The 18763-nt window shown below is 41.7% G+C and overlaps 1 protein-coding gene across 4 annotated transcripts in view; it reads right to left on the bottom strand.

Moving 5' to 3' along the window:
• Positions 1-18763, bottom strand: part of LOC149207047 (uncharacterized) — a 356193-nt gene that overhangs the window by 279721 nt on the left and 57709 nt on the right. For all 4 annotated transcript variants that reach the window (XR_016252614.1, XM_089395659.1, XM_089395658.1 and 1 more), the window contains exon 3: positions 7539-7733. Coding sequence is in view for 3 of the 4 variants with exons in the window: in XM_089395659.1 (XP_089251785.1) it covers positions 7539-7733 (195 nt within the window). In the remaining variant the exon portion in view is untranslated. The remainder of the gene's footprint in view (positions 1-7538; positions 7734-18763) is intronic.

Here is an 18763-nt window from a genome sequence, read left to right as displayed (position 1 = left end):
CAAGATGTTACATACAATCTGCACATGTACCCATTTGAAACAAAATAGGCTTGAGCAAGCCATGCAAGACATCACTAAGACTCGAACAACTGTGGGAAGACCAACTCTTCGACATCCTCATGATGGTCGATGATGGCAAACTGATGCCAAGCTTGGTCGTCCGTGATGGTGTCCGCGTGCTCAAAGGTGACATCTTGTTGAAAGCAAACACTTGCCTCCATTGCATCCGGGTACACTGATATGGCTCCTTTGTCCAACTCATCTGACAGCATGCGCATCACCGTCTTGAGTGCAGCTGGACCAGCAACATACTGATGCATAATGTTTGTGTTGATCTCCAAGTGTGTGTTAGTGACCATGCACATCAACTTGTCAAATACATGTTCATCTCAAGTCGGACTTGCTTCTTATCTTCGCCTCGATGAGTGTGCCAAATGGGTGGTGGGATCGCATGCGTACGCACAATGACATTCATGCTCCTGAACAACCTTGCATGCGATCGACGACACTGCTCACCCTATTTGCTCCATGCCAGCTGCTGAGCTGGGTCTATAACTTGTATGGGCGTAGTTTCATCAGTTTGTGGATGTTGCACCTCCTGTTGTACCTGTTCCTGTTGCAACTCCTTCTCTTGTCTGTGCAGCTCCTGTTCTTCCTTGAGTTGCTGCTTCAGCACCTACAACTCCTTCTATGTTTCTCTCTCTGCCTTTACGCGATCCTCTTGTCACGTCGTCGCCTCATAGCCTCAATCTCCAAAGTTGCTTTCATCACAGGTGGATCTGCTTGAGCTTGCAACTTTGTTCCGCCTCTGTGTTGTCAACAACCCTCCTCTTACATTTGTCGCATGCAGGTGTGCTACCTTCTGCTGGTGTTGCTCGCTATGACATCGCTGCCATTTCATCTTGATATCCTTGTCCATGAACAACTTGATGTCTTCATAGATAGGCAAGTTCATAGACACTTGATCAACTACATCCCCAGTTGTGCTCTAAACGGTGTCATCGACTCTGCTCTCCTGGAAGCCATTGTACCTGTGCTGCTGAGAGGCAGACGAACACCTGTGATACCTGGAGACATAGCAACACTCATGACAAGCAATTTGTCAGTCAAAAACCAAAACAAACTGGAGGACTGACATGCAACATACCTGTGTGACTGTCTATGAAGATTGCGCAATTTTCACCGGGAGGCTGGGAGATTGACTGCCAAAACTACGCAAGGCACAGTCCGAGCTATCGGGAGGCTGATTGACTGCTGGAACTACGCAATGCACAGTCCAGCCTGGCCTGTTGAGGACTGAAACTGCGCAATGCGCAATTTCAGTCAACAGTGACATGCAAACCAGCAAACTGCATTATGCAGTTTCTGGGGCTAGCAAGGCACTACCTCCCAGAATTGCGCAATGCAAGCTTGGAGGTCAGTGTTGGGCCAGACTTGCGCAATTTTTGGAGGGAAGGCAGAGCCTTCACTTCCAGAAATGCGCAATGCTAGCCGGGCAAGGCAAGGTCCGGGCTAAGGCAGCCCAGACCCGCCAACGGGCAACTGAAAACATGAGAAGTCTGAATGCATGGTGATACTGAGTGTAAACAAGAGTGAACGATCATGCATGCAAACAGCAAGTGCAGGATTCAGAAAACGGGAAAACATGCATGCGTGTGAAGCGAGTCGCCGCAACGACGACCGTCGGTGCAAAAACAGTGTCATGCATGCGACAGCAGTAAGATGCAAATGAAAACTAAAATAGTGCTTCTACAAGCTAACATACATCAAAACGACAGCAAGCACTCACTGAAATCAAGAAGATAGCACTCACACAAGCCGAAACACAAAAAGCGATAAAAACACAGCGCGAGACATGCAAAACGAGCTTACCCCGAAACCGCTGAGCTGAATGTGCCGACGATTCCTAGATGAGATGTGGGATGTCATAGATGCAAAAACGATGTGGGGAATGAGCTTTGCAGCGTCCAATTCATAAGTTCTGATAAAATCGAGGTTATGACGCGCATGCCACAAGTCTACGAAAAGCTACACTTGGCAGGAGGTTTCTAAAATGAGCATTGCATGTAACCTCCAGCTGCTAAAAATAGATCTCTAAATCTAGGGATGCATTTGCATGTTGCCTTGGGAAAAGCAATCCATGCATGCAAATCAGTTTTGCTTGGTCCCGGAGAGAATCGGTCAACCTAAAGGCACATCGGTCTGTGAGCCTAGGATAAAAATTTGCGTGATTCCTAAATTGAGTTGGGCTAGCTGTCCTAGAGGGATTGCGCAATTTCTGGGGTCAGCAGGTGACTGCCTCCTAGAATTGCGCAATTTCTGGGCTGAGCAGCAGTGCTGGGTCAGATTGCGCAGTTTTCTGGAGGAAGACTACCTGACTGCTCTGCGCAATTCTAGAGCCAACAAGCTGCCAGGCTTATTTGCACAATTTCTGGAGGGAAGGTTGGTTCCCCTCCAAAATTGTGCAATTTTCTAAGGGAAGCCTGACAGACTGATTTGCGCAATTCTTGAGCTCAGCAGGCTGGCCAGCTGATTTGCGCAATTTCTGGAGGGAAGGCTGGTTCCCCTCCAGAATTGTGCAATTTTCGGGGGAGCTGCTTGGCCAGCACATGGTCTAAGTCCAGAAAGACAGCCTGTGAGGGGAGTGAAGCAAACTAACATGCATAGGCTGACAAGGCACTGAGAAACAGCTAAAGCCTATATGCTTGACGGTGCAAGACATGCTGCTAAGGATGGTTGGTAGGGAGGCTCCAAAACAAAGCGAAGGCAAAATTTTGGAGGGTGTTTGTAGCTGCTACAACAGGTTACAATGATGCTTTAATTATATTTTTATGTGCTTTAATTATATTTTGGAGGGTGTTTGTAGCTGCTACAACAGGTTACAATGATGGAGGGTGTTTGTAGCTGCTACAACAGGTTACAATGATGCACTGTGGAAAAGCCAAGGCTCGTTATGATACTCTCCAAGCTTTCTCTAAGATACCCCTATCAGAAGCTTGGGTGACCAAAAGCCTCTACAATGAGTTATGAGGGACTATATATAGAAAAGGGTGGGGTGACCCTTGACATTCCCCCTTCGTGACTGTTCATCTACCCTCATGACTCTTCAACTACTCTATGACTGTTACATTCAGCTATTAACACTTGAACTTCCACTTGACAAGATGTTACATACAATCTGCACATGTACCCATTTGAAACAAAATAGGCTTGAGCAAGCCATGCAAGACATCACTAAGACTCGAACAACTGTGGGAAGACCAACTCTTCGACATCCTCATGATGGTCGATGATGGCAAACTGATGCCAAGCTTGGTCGTCCGTGATGGTGTCCGCGTGCTCAAAGGTGACATCTTGTTGAAAGCAAACTCTTGCCTCCATTGCATCCGGGTACACTGATATGGCTCCTTTGTCCAACTCATCTGACAGCATGCGCATCACCGTCTTGAGTGCAGCTGGACCAGCAACATACTGATGCATACTGTTTGTGTTGATCTCCGAGTGTGTGTTAGTGACCATGCACATCAACTTGTCAAATACATGTTCATCTCAAGTCGGACTTGCTTCTTATCTTCGCCTCGATGAGTGTGCCAAATGGGTGGTGGGATCGCATGCGTACGCACAATGACATTCATGCTCCTGAACAACCTTGCATGCGATCGACGACACTGCTCACCCTATTTGCTCCATGCCAGCTGCTGGGCTGGGTCTATAACTTGTATGGGCGCAGTTTCATCAGTTTGTGGATGTTGCACCTCCTGTTCTACCTGTTCCTGTTGCAACTCCTCCTCTTGTCTGTGCAGCTCCTGTTCTTCCTTGAGTTGCTGCTTCAGCACCTACAACTCCTTCTATGTTTCTCTCTCTGCCTTTACGCGATCCTCTTGTCACGTCGTCGCCTCATAGCCTCAATCTCCAAAGTTGCTTTCATCACAGGTGGATCTGCTTGAGCTTGCAACTTTGTTCCGCCCCTGTGTTGTCAACAACCCTCCTCTTACATTTGTCGCATGCAGGTGTGCTACCTTCTGCTGGTGTTGCTCGCTATGACATCGCTGCCATTTCATTTTGATATCCTTGTCCATGAACAACTTGATGTCTTCATAGATAGGCAAGTTCATAAACACTTGATCAACTACATCCCCAGTTGTGCTCTAAACGGTGTCATCGACTCTGCTCTCCTGGAAGCCATTGTACCTGTGCTGCTGAGAGGCAGACGAACACCTGTGATACCTGGAGACATAGCAACACTCATGACAAGCAATTTGTCAGTCAAAAACCAAAACAAACTGGAGGACTGACATGCAACATACCTGTGTGACTGTCTATGAAGATTGCGCAATTTTCACCGGGAGGCTGGGAGATTGACTGCCAAAACTACGCAAGGCACAGTCCGAGCTATCGGGAGGCTGATTGACTGCTGGAACTACGCAATGCACAGTCCAGCCTGGCCTGTTGAGGACTGAAACTGCGCAATGCGCAATTTCAGTCAACAGTGACATGCAAACCAGCAAACTGCATTATGCAGTTTCTGGGGCTAGCAAGGCACTACCTCCCAGAATTGCGCAATGCAAGCTTGGAGGTCAGTGTTGGGCCAGACTTACGCAATTTTTGGAGGGAAGGCAGAGCCTTCACTTCCAGAAATGCGCAATGCTAGCCGGGCAAGGCAAGGTCCGGGCTAAGGCAGCCCAGACCCGCCAACGGGCAACTGAAAACATGAGAAGTCTGAATGAATGGTGATACTGAGTGTAAACAAGAGTAAACGATCATGCATGCAAACAGCAAGTGCAGGATTCAGAAAACGGGAAAACATGCATGCGTGTGAAGCGAGTCGCCGCAACGACGACCGTCGGTGCAAAAACAGTGTCATGCATGCGACAGCAGTGAGATGCAAATGAAAACTAAAATAGTGCTTCTACAAGCTAACATACATCAAAACGACAGCAAGCACTCACTGAAATCAAGAAGATAGCACTCACACAAGCCGAAACACAAAAAGCGATAAAAACACAGCGCGAGACATGCAAAACGAGCTTACCCCGAAACCGCTGAGCTGAATGTGCCGACGATTCCTAGATGAGATGTGGGATGTCATAGATGCAAAAACGATGTGGGGAATGAGCTTTGCAGCGTCCAATTCATAAGTTCTGATAAAATCGAGGTTATGACGCGCATGCCACAAGTCTACGAAAAGCTACACTTGGCAGGAGGTTTCTAAAATGAGCATTGCATGTAACCTCCAGCTGCTAAAAATAGATCTCTAAATCTAGGGATGCATTTGCATGTTGCCTTGGGAAAAGCAATCCATGCATGCAAATCAGTTTTGCTTGGTCCCGGAGAGAATCGGTCAACCTAAAGGCACATCGGTCTGTGAGCCTAGGATGAAAATTTGCGTGATTCCTAAATTGAGTTGGGCTAGCTGTCCTAGAGGGATTGCGCAATTTCTGGGGTCAGCAGGTGACTGCCTCCTAGAATTGCGCAATTTCTTGGCTGAGCAGCATTGCTGGGTCAGATTGCGCAGTTTTCTGGAGGAAGACTACCTGACTGCTCTGCGCAATTCTAGAGCCAACAAGCTGCCAGGCTTATTTGCACAATTTCTGGAGGGAAGGTTGGTTCCCCTCCAAAATTGTGCAATTTTCTAATGGAAGCCTGACAGACTGATTTGCGCAATTCTTGAGCTCAGCAGGCTGGCCAGCTGATTTGCGCAATTTCTGGAGCGAACGCTGGTTCCCCTCCAGAATTGTGCAATTTTCGGGGGAGCTTCTTGGCCAGCGCATGGTCTAAGTCCAGAAAGACAGCCTGCGAGGGGAGTGAAGCAAACTAACATGCATAGGCTGACAAGGCACTGAGAAACAGCTAAAGCCTATATGCTTGACGGTGCAAGACATGCTGCTAAGGATGGTTGGTAGGGAGGCTCCAAAACAAAGCGAAGGCAAAATTTTGGAGGGTGTTTGTAGCTGCTACAACAGGTTACAATGATGCTTTAATTATATTTTTATGTGTTAATATGAAATGCCCTCAGTAATAAATATACTCAATGTAGGGTTTACAACGACAAATACAACCATGATATTAATTGCTAATCTATCAAGGAATTCACTGCACCTTCCAAAGAATAACAACAAAAGACTTTAATCATCAAATACCTATGGATTTATAGTGTACCCTAGAAATATAAAAGTAGTCATATTTACAAAAATAAATGCCCAACCTTGAAGGCCAACGTGACCAGTGATAGTTCCCCATAGGCCAATGACAAAAGGAATATATTGAATTTCAACAAGTGGCTTTCATCCAATTGATCTCTTGTGGACCGAAAAATTATAAAAGTCTCCATGACCTTTGGTACAAAAAACATTTGGAAAACGAATTAATGTGATCTATTAGTTCCGACATCTGCATTCGAAAACATGTACACGTAGAAATGTGATCTATTAGTTCCGACATCTGCATTCGAAAACATGTACACGTAGAAAACTAATCTAAAGTTCGACAGAAACCTTTTTCAACACTGAACAGAATATCTGTTATTAGGATCCAGGATAATGGGATAAAGAAATGATCAATCATCAACAAAATGAGAACAGTTAGGAGAAACAAAAGAAAGGGAAAACATTCACAATGCTCTTGTGATTTATGATAAATTGGATGGCATTTCTTGTATCTATGCCATATGGTGATTCATGAATACAAAAAGTAAAATGATGATTTGATAGATCAATCATCAGAGCAATTTGCCATTGTGTGAAATATGGGAGAGTAGCTGCAATAGTAAACCAGCCTATTAATAATTGAATGTCAGGAGAAATAAGGTTGCAAAAGCATCTTCTAAATCCAGTAAAAAGGTCCTTGCAATTTGAATTTTCTTACAAGTTCATGAGATGTAACTATCAATACTAACACCATTATGCTTATGCTATCAACCTATAGAGTTTTACTTAGATTGGGATCTTCTTATTTTGTTTTCTTATATTTGTATTTCTTTTCCTATGTTAGTTTTTCAGGAGTGTTCCTGACACTGCCATCGTCAATGGATGACTGATTGTATTTTCTACTTCTAGTTCCACCGACCTTTCCTAGATCATTTGTGGACATCAACAAAAGTAATCCTATACAAAATCATAATGAAGTAACTCATACAAATGTATGAGTATGTTATTGATTATTTTCCTCATTCTCACTCATTACTTTTTTTAATATTTGTATGTGAAATATGCTTATTATAGCTTCTCCCCAACCAGAGTTTCAAATATTGTACATTTTTACAAATTTTTGAATACAAAATGGTAAATTAACAAATAAACAAGAAAAAAATGTCATTGCTTTTGATTATTTAAAACTGTAGTCAATAATTTTAACAAATGTTAAATGCATCTATATGATGATTATTATATTCTGGTGCAAAGTCTAGACAAGTAGCAGACCACTATGGAAGACTAAAAGCTACAGAAGTATAGAACGATTTGACCATTTCTGAAACAAAACAGATGTATATTAAGCAAATTAATCTCTAAAAATTGCTTTGATAGAAGGCAATGCCAAACCTGGGCTACTGATGCAGAACCGATAGGAATTCTCTCAAACCTTTCGAAAATTTCATTGGGTTTCCTCTCAAGCTCCTTCTCAAGTAGGAATTGCACTGCTTCAAATGGAGTAGCAGGAGCATCATCACACAGGGTAACCAACCTTTTCACCCATGCATTTGGGGCCAGATCTGGCTTACCAATGATTTGAGCAGCCTGATTGAAAAGAGGAAATAAATTATAAAGCTTATAAAACATAGATAAATATTGCACTTATCAAATAATCTAATGAAGAATGGAAAAAGTATTGTTTAAAAAGTATTATAAACAATATTTGAAAATACAAATCTGATAGTATCTAGAAGAAGAAGGATGCACCACATTAAAGTTAACCCGACCAATCAAATATCTTTTTGAACTTTGATAGACACAGACAATATAGACCTGTTAGTCCCCAGCATTTAAGACTTCCAGAACAATTCATGGCTTTATGGAAATTTATTAGCCAGGTAAAGCTAAAAGTGAACATCGATCACACAAAGTCATAACAAACAGCATACAGCGCAATCCTTCAGAAAAGGAAAAGTATTAAAAACTAAACATAAAGATAGCTTGGGACCTAGTACCTAAATTTGGTATCTTATCATATCCATATTAAATGTTACTTATTATTATTAAGATCCTAGGGTCATGACTCTTCATCATGACTGTTCCTCTTCAAGGCTATAAATCCAATTCGTTCATTTATTGTAATCATCCATTGTCCATTTTAAATATGATATTAAATATTTTATATGTGTTAATTTTCTAACTCAGGCAGATCTGCACTCAGATTTTACCAAACAACTGAAATTGAAATGTTAAGAAACAACAATCAAAACATCAGATTTTCAAAATCTAAAAGCGTAGGAGTATAAATCAGGAGTGTAGGCACTGCATATCAGAGTTTCAGATCAATCTAACAAGTGACTAAGTGTCAGCTGAGAAATACTAAATCTGTGAACCAAAATCAGCAAGCTAGACATCAGTAGCAGCCATCAAATTAACTTGTTATTAACAATAAAAGAATAATTACAATGACTGTTTTTGCTAATGCACATTCCATCTCTTTTTAAAGAATAAGAGGGGTCCCTGCATGCAAAAATGTCAGAGAATAGAAAGGTGTAACTCCTCAAATAATGCACTCTACATATGCCAAAAATAAATAGGCAGATGCCAACATGTGCCAAGCACACCCTTCCATGTGGTGGCTCCATAAGCACACTCTATTCTGTGTACACTCCTCAAGTAATGTGCTCGACATGTGCCAGGATTAAGTAGAATCACATCGGCCAAAACACGCCAAGCACACTCTTCTATGTGGCAAACACAGCAATAAATGAATCACACAAGCCAAGCGCACTCTTATATGTGGCAAACACACACCAATAAATGCCAAGTGCTCAACTCTTTATTGAAATGCAGATAACTCACTAATGGCTAATCATAAGTCAACTCTAGTCTCAATTCCAAGACATCTGCAATCAATGTTTTGGCGAGAGAATTATTTCTAATCCATTGTGTAGAAAATCCATGAAATTCTGATCTGCTAATATGAACAATCTGAAAACAATTTTTCTTTTCATATAATCACAGAATTTCTCTACCAAATTGCAGCAGAGTAGAATAGAAAAAAATGCACAAATTCACACAAGAAAACAACACTGTTTTTCTAGGAAACCCAACTACGAAAAACCCTCGGTTGCATGAGAATATTATAGAAGAAGAATAAGCTACAGATCTCTTATAAAAAACTCTGCTTCAATAGAGAATACAAATTGATCTTTCAGCCTTGAAATGGGCTTGAAACAACCCTGCAAGAATGCTGATCTGCATCCCTCAACCGGCCCACACTAAGGCCTGAAATCCCTGCGCATTCCTTAGGAAATAGGCCACTATTTCCTAGCACATTCAACCTCCTAAAAAATAGGAATTTCTCCTATTTTTGTGCACACTTCCCAAGGGAAATTCTCCTCCAATAATTCGCACAAGGAAACCTTATTGGCTCGTTCCTCTCAAGAGCTCACCAGCTCACAAGCTCACACAAAAATTGTGATTATAAGTTGTGCCTTCGATCTCCTTATAAGCACTTCGAATAGGCTATTGTTAGTAAGTTCTATGTTTGGAAAGTCAAACTGGTGGTTTTCTAGTTAAAATGGTTAACACAACTTGTTAACTAGTTCCTCCTAAAATTTAGGAGGCTAAATCCACAAATTCTTCCAGTTTCCAAACCAACTCACACTAGAAGACAATTAACTCAGTCTTCCACAAACTCGCACTAGTCAAACTGTTTCTTGAACTCGTCCTCATCACTAGAACTCGTACATGACTAAGGAGAACACAAATTCGATTCCTTGAATTAAGGCACAAATCAAGGAATCCATTCCTTCACTACTTTTCAACACTCCCTCTTAGCGAGCAAGGGATTTGGTACAACTCCCAACTTATCTTTGTGGTGAACAAAACTGTTTCTTGCCAATGCCTTGGTCAAGATGTTTGCTATCTACTCCCCTGTTGGAATATACAGTAGCTTCACTATCCCCTTCTGCATGCAATCTTTAAGATGGTGACACTGAATCTCGATCATTAAACACTGGATTCTCAAAGAGTTTAATGCAACTCTGATTATCACAATGTATCATGGTAGGCTCCATCTCCTATCTGAAGGTCCCACAAGCAACTTCCTCATCCCAATAACCTCACAAGTTGTCTAACTAGCAGCCATGTACTCGGCGTTTGCTGAACTGAGTGAAACTGATCTCTGCTTCTCGCTGCACCAAGAAACTGTTGTTGAGCCAATGTTGAAGATGTCACCTGAAGTACTCTTCCTGTCCGTGGAGCTCCTTGCCCAATCTGCATCTATGAAGCCCTCAAGCCTCATTCCATCAACCTCTCTGTACCACAATCCAAAGTTCGTTGTGCCTCTTAGATATCTCAACACATGCTTTGCAGCAACCCAATGCACTTTGGTTGGTTCCACCATGAACTAACTAAGTTGGTTAACTACAAAACAAATATCAGGTCGTGTGTTGACCAAGTATATCAACGACCCAATGAGTTGTCTGTATACTATAAGATCCACATGCTCTCCTTTGCTAGCATCCACCTTCCTCCAGTTTGTGACTAGAGGTGTGGCCATGGGTCTACAAAACTGCATATGAAATCTCTGGAGAATCTCGATAGTGTACTCCCCCTATCCCACGAAGATCTCACGATCACCCTGCCAAACCTCCAAGCCAAGGAAATAGTGCAGAAGCCCCATATCCTTCATCTCAAACTCCCTTGCAAGGTCCTTGCAATCCTGGATCAAGCTCTCATCTCCAATCAAAATAAGATCTTTGACATAGAGAACAAGAATGAGGGGAAGCCCTCCAACCATAATGTAGTACAAGTTGGCATCCGCCTTGTTACCGCTCAAACTAGCAAGGGTCTTAGGAAGGGATCCTTTGGAGCAACTACTAGGTTAAGGGCAATAATGGAGCAATAGCCCAATGTCACCTTAGCTAAGGCTCCCTACTCTTTACGGAATTTCACTGATGGGAGGAGACCCGATATGAGGGGAATCATTAGATGAATGGATCAATGAAAGGATGAAAGTTGATTCCCAAGGCCCATTCACAAGAGAGGCTCAACAATATGGCTTACTTGCTTGAAAAGCAAGGTGGTAGGCTCCCTAATAAAGGCTAGGAGGATTCTCGAAGCTAGGGTTTGGGAATATATCTTGTAAGGATGATTCTTAGGCCTAAGAATCCTTGTGGAGAGTTGGTCTTCGTGTGATCTTTGTGGAATTAGTGTTGCAAGGTTGCAGGACCACACAAGACCAAGTGGACCGAGAATTAGGTAAAGGATGTGGGGTTGATCAGCCCAAGAGAGGCTTGACCTAATTATGGAAGAGAAGAGGACCAAAGGACAAATCTTCTTTTGAGAATTTAATGCAATGATCCAAATGAGGACACTAGCCAAGGGAAACCTAGGGCAAGAAACGATCCTTGAGCTAGGGCTTGCTATATCTCAAGATCCCACCGTCAAAATTTCTTGAAATTTGGAGGGCCTCTAGAGAAAACCCTAACACAGTTATGGACAAGAGATCGAACTTTTTTGATGGCTACAATGGGAGAAAAGTGATGCCCTAGGTGACCTATGGAGGCTAGGCCTAGAAAGAGAAGGAGAGGTGAGAGAAATATTCTTTAAAAGTGATCACCTATGGAAGGATTAGTGCCTTATCCTTTGGGAGAGATGGAGTCAAAGAGAACTTGGTGTTTGGAAAAGATTTACCCAATCAAGGAGGCCTTCAAGCAACTTCACATGGCATTAGAGCATGAGAGCAACTACTTAATGTCTTTATATTTCGATATGCAATAATTGATGACTTATCAAGATATATTTGACAACAATAATCTCTAGGAACATTCACCCATTCATGCATGGACCATGCAATGATGCAACACTACAAAGATCAAAATTTCCACGATTTCGCATATAAAAGCAGTAAATTTCAGACTTGTATAGTGAAAATCCCAGCAACATTTCATGTGACAAAGTAAATACAAGAATAAGCATGAAAAGGATCACGTACATGTATAAATGAGTATATCCAATCATCAATTTATGCCAATAATGAAGCTCCAAGACAAGAGAAATAGATCCAAACATCAAAATTCATCCATGCAAATCCAAACTCATCCATCAAAAGGGAATGCAAAATTCTCAAGTAGCTACTAAACCCAATCCAAGTGATGATGAGAGAATGAATCACCTGTCATCTATTTATTCAATCTCTAATCAATTCAATTTGCCTAATTTGGCCTAACTAATCCCCAAATAATAAAATAACGTGCAATAATAACATCCCTTGGTGACAAGCCTACCAAGATAGCTTAATAACATAATAATAAGCCTCTCAAGAGGGTAGAATGATCAATAAAGTGATTCATTGGGCCTAATGAAGTCCAGAGTTTTCCATGATGTGAGAATGGACCTCAAACATAGTGGAAAAGGGGTTGGCCCCTTGTTTACCAAGCAAATCCTGGTGATGCTCCCAAGTGGGTGTGGGGGCACAAGGATATCTTCATGGGTCTCCATGTGGATCAAAAAATGCTAGTAAACCATCTGCAAGGGCTAGGATGATGACATAAGCCATCCCTTTGTTCCTACAGTGAGACACATCCTCATCTAGACCTTGGAACATCTGCTAAGTGTATGGTGCAAGTGTGGAGCCAGTTTGGCATGGTGAACCAAGTGCATCATCCTAATCCAAAAGGTGGAACATGAGCAATCAATGAGTTGTGTCGGGGATCCATGAAGTACTTTCTGCTATGGTGGAAGCCCATGGCTCTCAACGCTCACCCTACAAGTGCTAATGTGACCCTCTGGAGGGCTAGGACCCCGTATAGGGAGACCAAGCCCCAAATAGGGACCCACTTACAATCCTACATAAGATCCAATGTGTCCCCTTGCCCTCTAATACAACAAATCATTAGAATAATCAAGTAAAAGAACTTACAAGTCATGGAATCAATAGGGCACTTCGTGGTGGCATGCCCTTCCATAGTGAGTTGTGGCATGTACAAGTGTCTCCAAACTCAATAGAGGGTTAATCAAGGAGCCTGTTAGGTGGTTTCAACCTTTAAAAGGGGTGACTTATCCATGGTCCATCCATCAAGTGGTAGGTGGAAAATGATATAGTGATGGAGCAGAGAGGGATCAAGTTAAGGATCCAGGCCGCAGATCATGGGACAAAAGGATAGCTATAATAAGGGAAGCCCACACTTGGGTATATATGTATAGGAGGGAGCAAATCATGCTACATGAATTACCTCAGCTTTTGTTTTTCCACCCTTCTTCATATGCCTTTTGCCTTTGACCAATTTTTCTTCATAACTACTCGGGACTCCAGGGGATGAAAGCATGATGTGTAGGATGTAGTAGTAGGTGCCCCTTTTTAAGGTGGGGCATTTCATTGCCCACCAGGGGTTGGGGCAATCATGGGTTCCTTAATGTGGAGGGGGCTCATCAAGGGCCCATAAGAACCAGGGTGATGGCCATGAATAGGGGTAGAGCTCATGTTTGGTTTTTGCCCACATGCTATATTTGTATGTCCCAGCCATCTTTTGCATTTTGTGGTACATTTCCTGTTGAGAGTGGCCAAATTATGTTTTTTCTTTTCTTTTTAGCTGCATCAACCTTGAGGGCATCGTTTCAGGCCTGACCTAATCTATGGGCAAGGGGAAGGGGAGGCTAACCCTATGTGGACCTAGTGGACACATGTGGACCCAGACAGGAGAAGAGATGAATGGGATTAGAATGAGTGGAAGGGAGTGATGTATATGGTGTCGGGAAGAGTGACCATACAACCAAAATAAAGATTTCCCATGTAGTGCCAACTCGAAAGCTAATAGCCAGTAAAGGAGATCCCACAGGACTATGGTACAAGGTTAACCACGAAATCGGACAGTGAAGACAAGATCACAGACCTAGCCCACTCTTTCCGCAGAATCCCCCTACCAATCCATGCCCAAAAGTGCCCATGACAAGTAAGGAAAATTACTCAACTATACCAATGAAAAGCCATACCTTCGAGGTCGGGAGGCCCACCTTCAAACATATAATCATAACAAGTGGGCAAGGGACCACATGGCTGGCTCAAGTGGCGGAGATGATGGCACATCTAGCTATCTGGTGGTTGCAAGGGGTTGTTGCCAGTTGGTTGTCAGCTGAGGACCATCTAGGAGAAAAAATTTCTCCTATACACACTACCCAAAGGTGGCGAGTAACATTTGGCTCCAACTAGGACATGAGCTCTTGGAGAAATGCATGAAGCTACTCGAACCAAAGGTCATGAGGACACCAACAATCTCTTGGTACCGCATACCTATTATCTGCACATATCAAAGACCAAGCACACCGGGCAATATGTTTTTGTGGTGTCTTATGATCACCCATGCTTAGTATTAGGCCATAAAAATCAACAGGAAAGTAAAATGAAAATTTAATCTAAATGCAACTATCTATCATGAAAATATCATATGATGTTAGTTCTAACGAGAAAATGAGCATGCAATTCATCCTACCCTAACATGCATGTTACATCATCCAAATACTAAGAATAATCATAAACCTAACGCAACAAAGATATCATCCAGACAATATGAAAACAATGCCCCTTATGCTTACGCATGCAATAGATCCAAAGGCAAGGGTAGGAATGACAACATGGAAGGTCACAATGGTGGGAGGCGGGAAAATGAAATAACTATGCGTGGAACACCATGGGAGAAGAGGGAGGCAAGGGATGCAATCTATTCCACAGGATCCTTTCTTGCAACCAAAAGATAGAGATATCAACAATTAAGCTCATAAACCTCTGATGGATAGCAACCTCAGGCATATCATCCCCATTATAGTCCCCATCATTAATATCATGCTTTATGACCACCATAGACTCATGACTGAGAGGAAAGGGAGACCAATGACAAGGGGAGACGCAACAAGCAGGTTGCCCATGATAATCATATTCACAATCCTGAGGGTATGAGGGGGGAGGAGAGATACATCTTGATCTAATGGATAGTTCTTGTTAGTTTTTGTAGCATCGGAGGCGTTCTAGTCTCGAAACTGTGGAGAGGCTAAAACAAATGAGTTCTCCATAACACAGAAATCGTTTCTAGAAATTCCACCTAGAAGTGTCTCAATGAGATTATTAACATATTTTTAAATATTTCCTAAGTCTAAACTTAGGAAATCTAGTTAAATAATTAGAATTAATTAAGATAAAGATGTGAATCATCTAGAAACTCACACGGATCGACTCCAACATGATCTAGGCACCTGATTAAGTTTTAATCTTGGTCGTTGGAGGTCCAACAAAAGTTTATAAGAAGAAGTCGATGGGTAGATGGAGGACACACCAATGGTGCGAGTTCCTTGGTAGATAGAGCTATCCAGTTGCAGAGGTCGAGCAGGGAAGAGAGTTTGAGCCAGAAGGGCTGCAGGTGTCAGAGGGGCAGGGACAGTGAAGCCGAAGGAAGTTTTTCCAGATCCAGTGAGTACTTTGCAGAGAGGTTGAAATTCCTACAAGTAGTTGTGCAAAAGTAACGCAAAAGCTTCAAAGGGAAATTCAATTTGCTTTAGGAAGAAGACGTTTTCAGTTCTAGAAGCCAGGCAGAGGTTCCAGAGGGTTGGAGAAGCATTTTCCCAGTCAGTGTCAGGCAGGACGACTTGATTTTCAGTTGTTCCGAGCAACACGAGTGCAGGCAGCGCGAATGCGGGTTGAGCATGTAACAGACTAAGTCAGGGTGACACAAAAGTTGTGCAGGGCTTGGTGGACAACTTGATTTTCATTGGCAGTCAAGTGTCAAGATTGCTCGGAGTGAGGGTAATTTCCCTCAAGATATTTTGCTAGTATTTTCCCTGCAGGATTGCTACTATTCAGCATCCAAATTGTACTCAGATAAATTCACTATTGTAGAACTAAGTCTTTTGGATTAATCACATTGCTAGGATTTGGTCAACGTTTCGAACCAACTGATGTGGTTCATCCTTAAGACAAGGTGAGAAATCCATCGATCACAAGGAATAAATAGTAAGGATGCATCATTGCCCAGAGTTAGCCGTTAAAAATAGTTGTTGGTGAATTAGTTAATAGGTAAAGAAAATAATTATTTTGGAATTAGCGGTAAGAAGTTATTTTATTAAAATATTCTATATTTAGTTTAAAATAGTTGTTAAGGAATAATTAAATATAAAATATAGTATTTCAATATTATCGATTTATGTTTAAAAAAAAACACTAGCTATTTAATTTATTTATTTTTTGACTAAAATATGTTTGCATAACAATAGAAAATTACTAATTATTTTATTTATTTAATAAAAAAAATTTTTTTTTTTAACTAAAATATGTTTGCATAGCAATAGAAAATAACTAGTTATTTAATTTATTTATTTTTTAATAACTAAAATATGTTTGCATAACAATAGAAAATAACTAGTTATTTTATTTTATTTTATTTTTTTTAACCTCTCACTCTAGTTTTACTTAATTTATCATGGCTATACATTTTGAGGGTTTTAAACGTCCCTCTTTCAAATAATATAAACCTGATATTATTAATAAATAATCTTAATATAGAAATTATTGTTAATTAATAATTATTGAACTATATTGGAATCAAATATTTTAAATTCCTAACAGCTAGTTTTCTTCCAAATACATTTTCAATACAAATAAGTCAACCCCTAACAAATAAGATGATTTAAATTTTTACTTTACGTAAATCAATAATATTGAAATACTATATTTTATATTTAATTATTCCTTAACAACTATTTTTAACTAAATATAGAATATTTTAATAAAAGCATCCTTACTATTTATTCCTTCTGATTGATGGATTTCTCACCTTGTCCTGAGGATGAACAACATTAGTTGGTTTGAAACGTCAACCAAATCCTAGCAATGTGATTAATCCGAAAGACTTACTTCTGCATTATGGATCACAAAAGTCTCAGATCTAAATTCACTATTGCTTAATAATATAAACCCTCAGTTGTTGCACCAGTTTTCCCAAGTTGGGCTTTTCCGGGGACATTTGTCCAAAAATAACTGTGTCGATTTTCATGTGTGTGTGCTAGCATTTCTCAGTTTCCAGTGCTATTATTTTCCGCAGTTTTATTTGTGAAGGTTGCAGTGTGTTTATTTCATTGTTGTCATAGCAATAAACTACAAATATAATTAGCAGTTAGAAGAAATAATACCAGTCGCTGCAATAGGATTTCAAAAATTTTCACATGGTATCAAAGCGTGAATGATCAGAGAGGGAAGTTCAGAAGCGAAAGTAGAAATTCGTTATTTAGAGGGAACAACAGGAGGTAGAGGGAGCAGCGACTTAGAATTTCGCTGAGCAGATTTCTTGTCTTGGCACAAAGGGTTTTGCGGCAATTTGCTAGAGCAAAATCCGTGTCGACTGGAAGAGAAACACACACACAGAGGGAAAATTTATCTCAGGGGATCTCCAGTTTTAGATATTTGATTTTTCCAATTGCAGATTGGCAGTAGTTGTGAGCGGATCCTCTCACTCCAGAAGGGAGTGCGAGTAGCAGATCCAGCAGCCAAGCAGAGGGAAAGGGGGAGACTTTCACTAGATCAGAGATGGTCGTACAAGATTCCCAAAGCAGTCCGTGCAAGTTAGCCAGATTGCAGCTTTGGACAGCATATTGACTTCCAGTTGCCGAAGATAGGTGTCGGAGGAAGTACGAGTTGTCTAGTGTGACTGCAAAGCGAAGAAAGGTCCCAATAAGGGACAAGGCTTGAAAGGAGGTAGTGAGGCACCAGATCCAGGAGTATGAAACTCCAGTGTGCCGGATGGGCAAGATCCAATGCAGAAGCAGCAATGGGATCAGATAGATCAATTCCATTTGTTGCAGCAGAATCATCACCTTTGCCACAATGGCCCACAATATCATAGTAGCGAGTTCAGTGTCAGCAGACGAAACTAGTCATTCAAATGACAATTGCATAGCTAGTTGTTGCCAGTACCCGGGAGACAGTTGCAGAACTAGTTGCAGTGACACACGCAGTGTGAATTGCCTAGTTGCAGTATGCAGGTGCAATTGCATCCAGGAGATTCCCGGCGCAGAGCTACGCAGTCCAGTTTCCCGTGCAAGAAGACAAATGCGAATTGCCAAAAGGAAGCAGACACAGAGAGTGGGCAGGGTCCATTGAGGTATCCTTCTCATGGATCATTACCTGGCTACAGGGGCCCACAGTATTTAGTAGCAGGATGGATCGGTGCCAATAATGAAATCAAATTCTCGAGTGACAGTTGCAGACTAGTAGCAGTCAGGTGCTGAGGAGCGTAGTGCAGAGTTGGAAACAGTGCAGACTGGCACAGTGCGGAGTCAACAACAACGCAGATTCTTCAGTGACAGTGCAGTAGCTAGTAGCAGTCAGAACTCGGGAGACAGATGCAGCAGACACAGTTGATTCAGTATTTAGGATGCTTCTCAATTGCAATTGTTGTAATTGCAACAGCAACATATGAGAGGGAGTTGTAATGCAGATGCAAAGTTGGCAGCAATATAGCAATGTCAACAACAGCACAGATGCAGCATCAGAGTTGCACAGTGGTTGGTGAGTAGTGGCAGTGAGTTACAATGGCCAAACATCAGCAGGATGACAGAGGGATGATACAGAGACAGAGTGTTGT

This window comes from Pinus tabuliformis, chromosome 1_2 (genome assembly GCF_031772625.1).
Source record: "Pinus tabuliformis cultivar Carrire ecotype Pingquan chromosome 1_2, CPIR1, whole genome shotgun sequence".
Classification (NCBI taxonomy): Eukaryota; Viridiplantae; Streptophyta; class Pinopsida; order Pinales; family Pinaceae; genus Pinus; species Pinus tabuliformis.
Note: the sequence above shows the minus strand (reverse complement) of the source record. Positions and strands in the feature narration are given on the sequence as shown.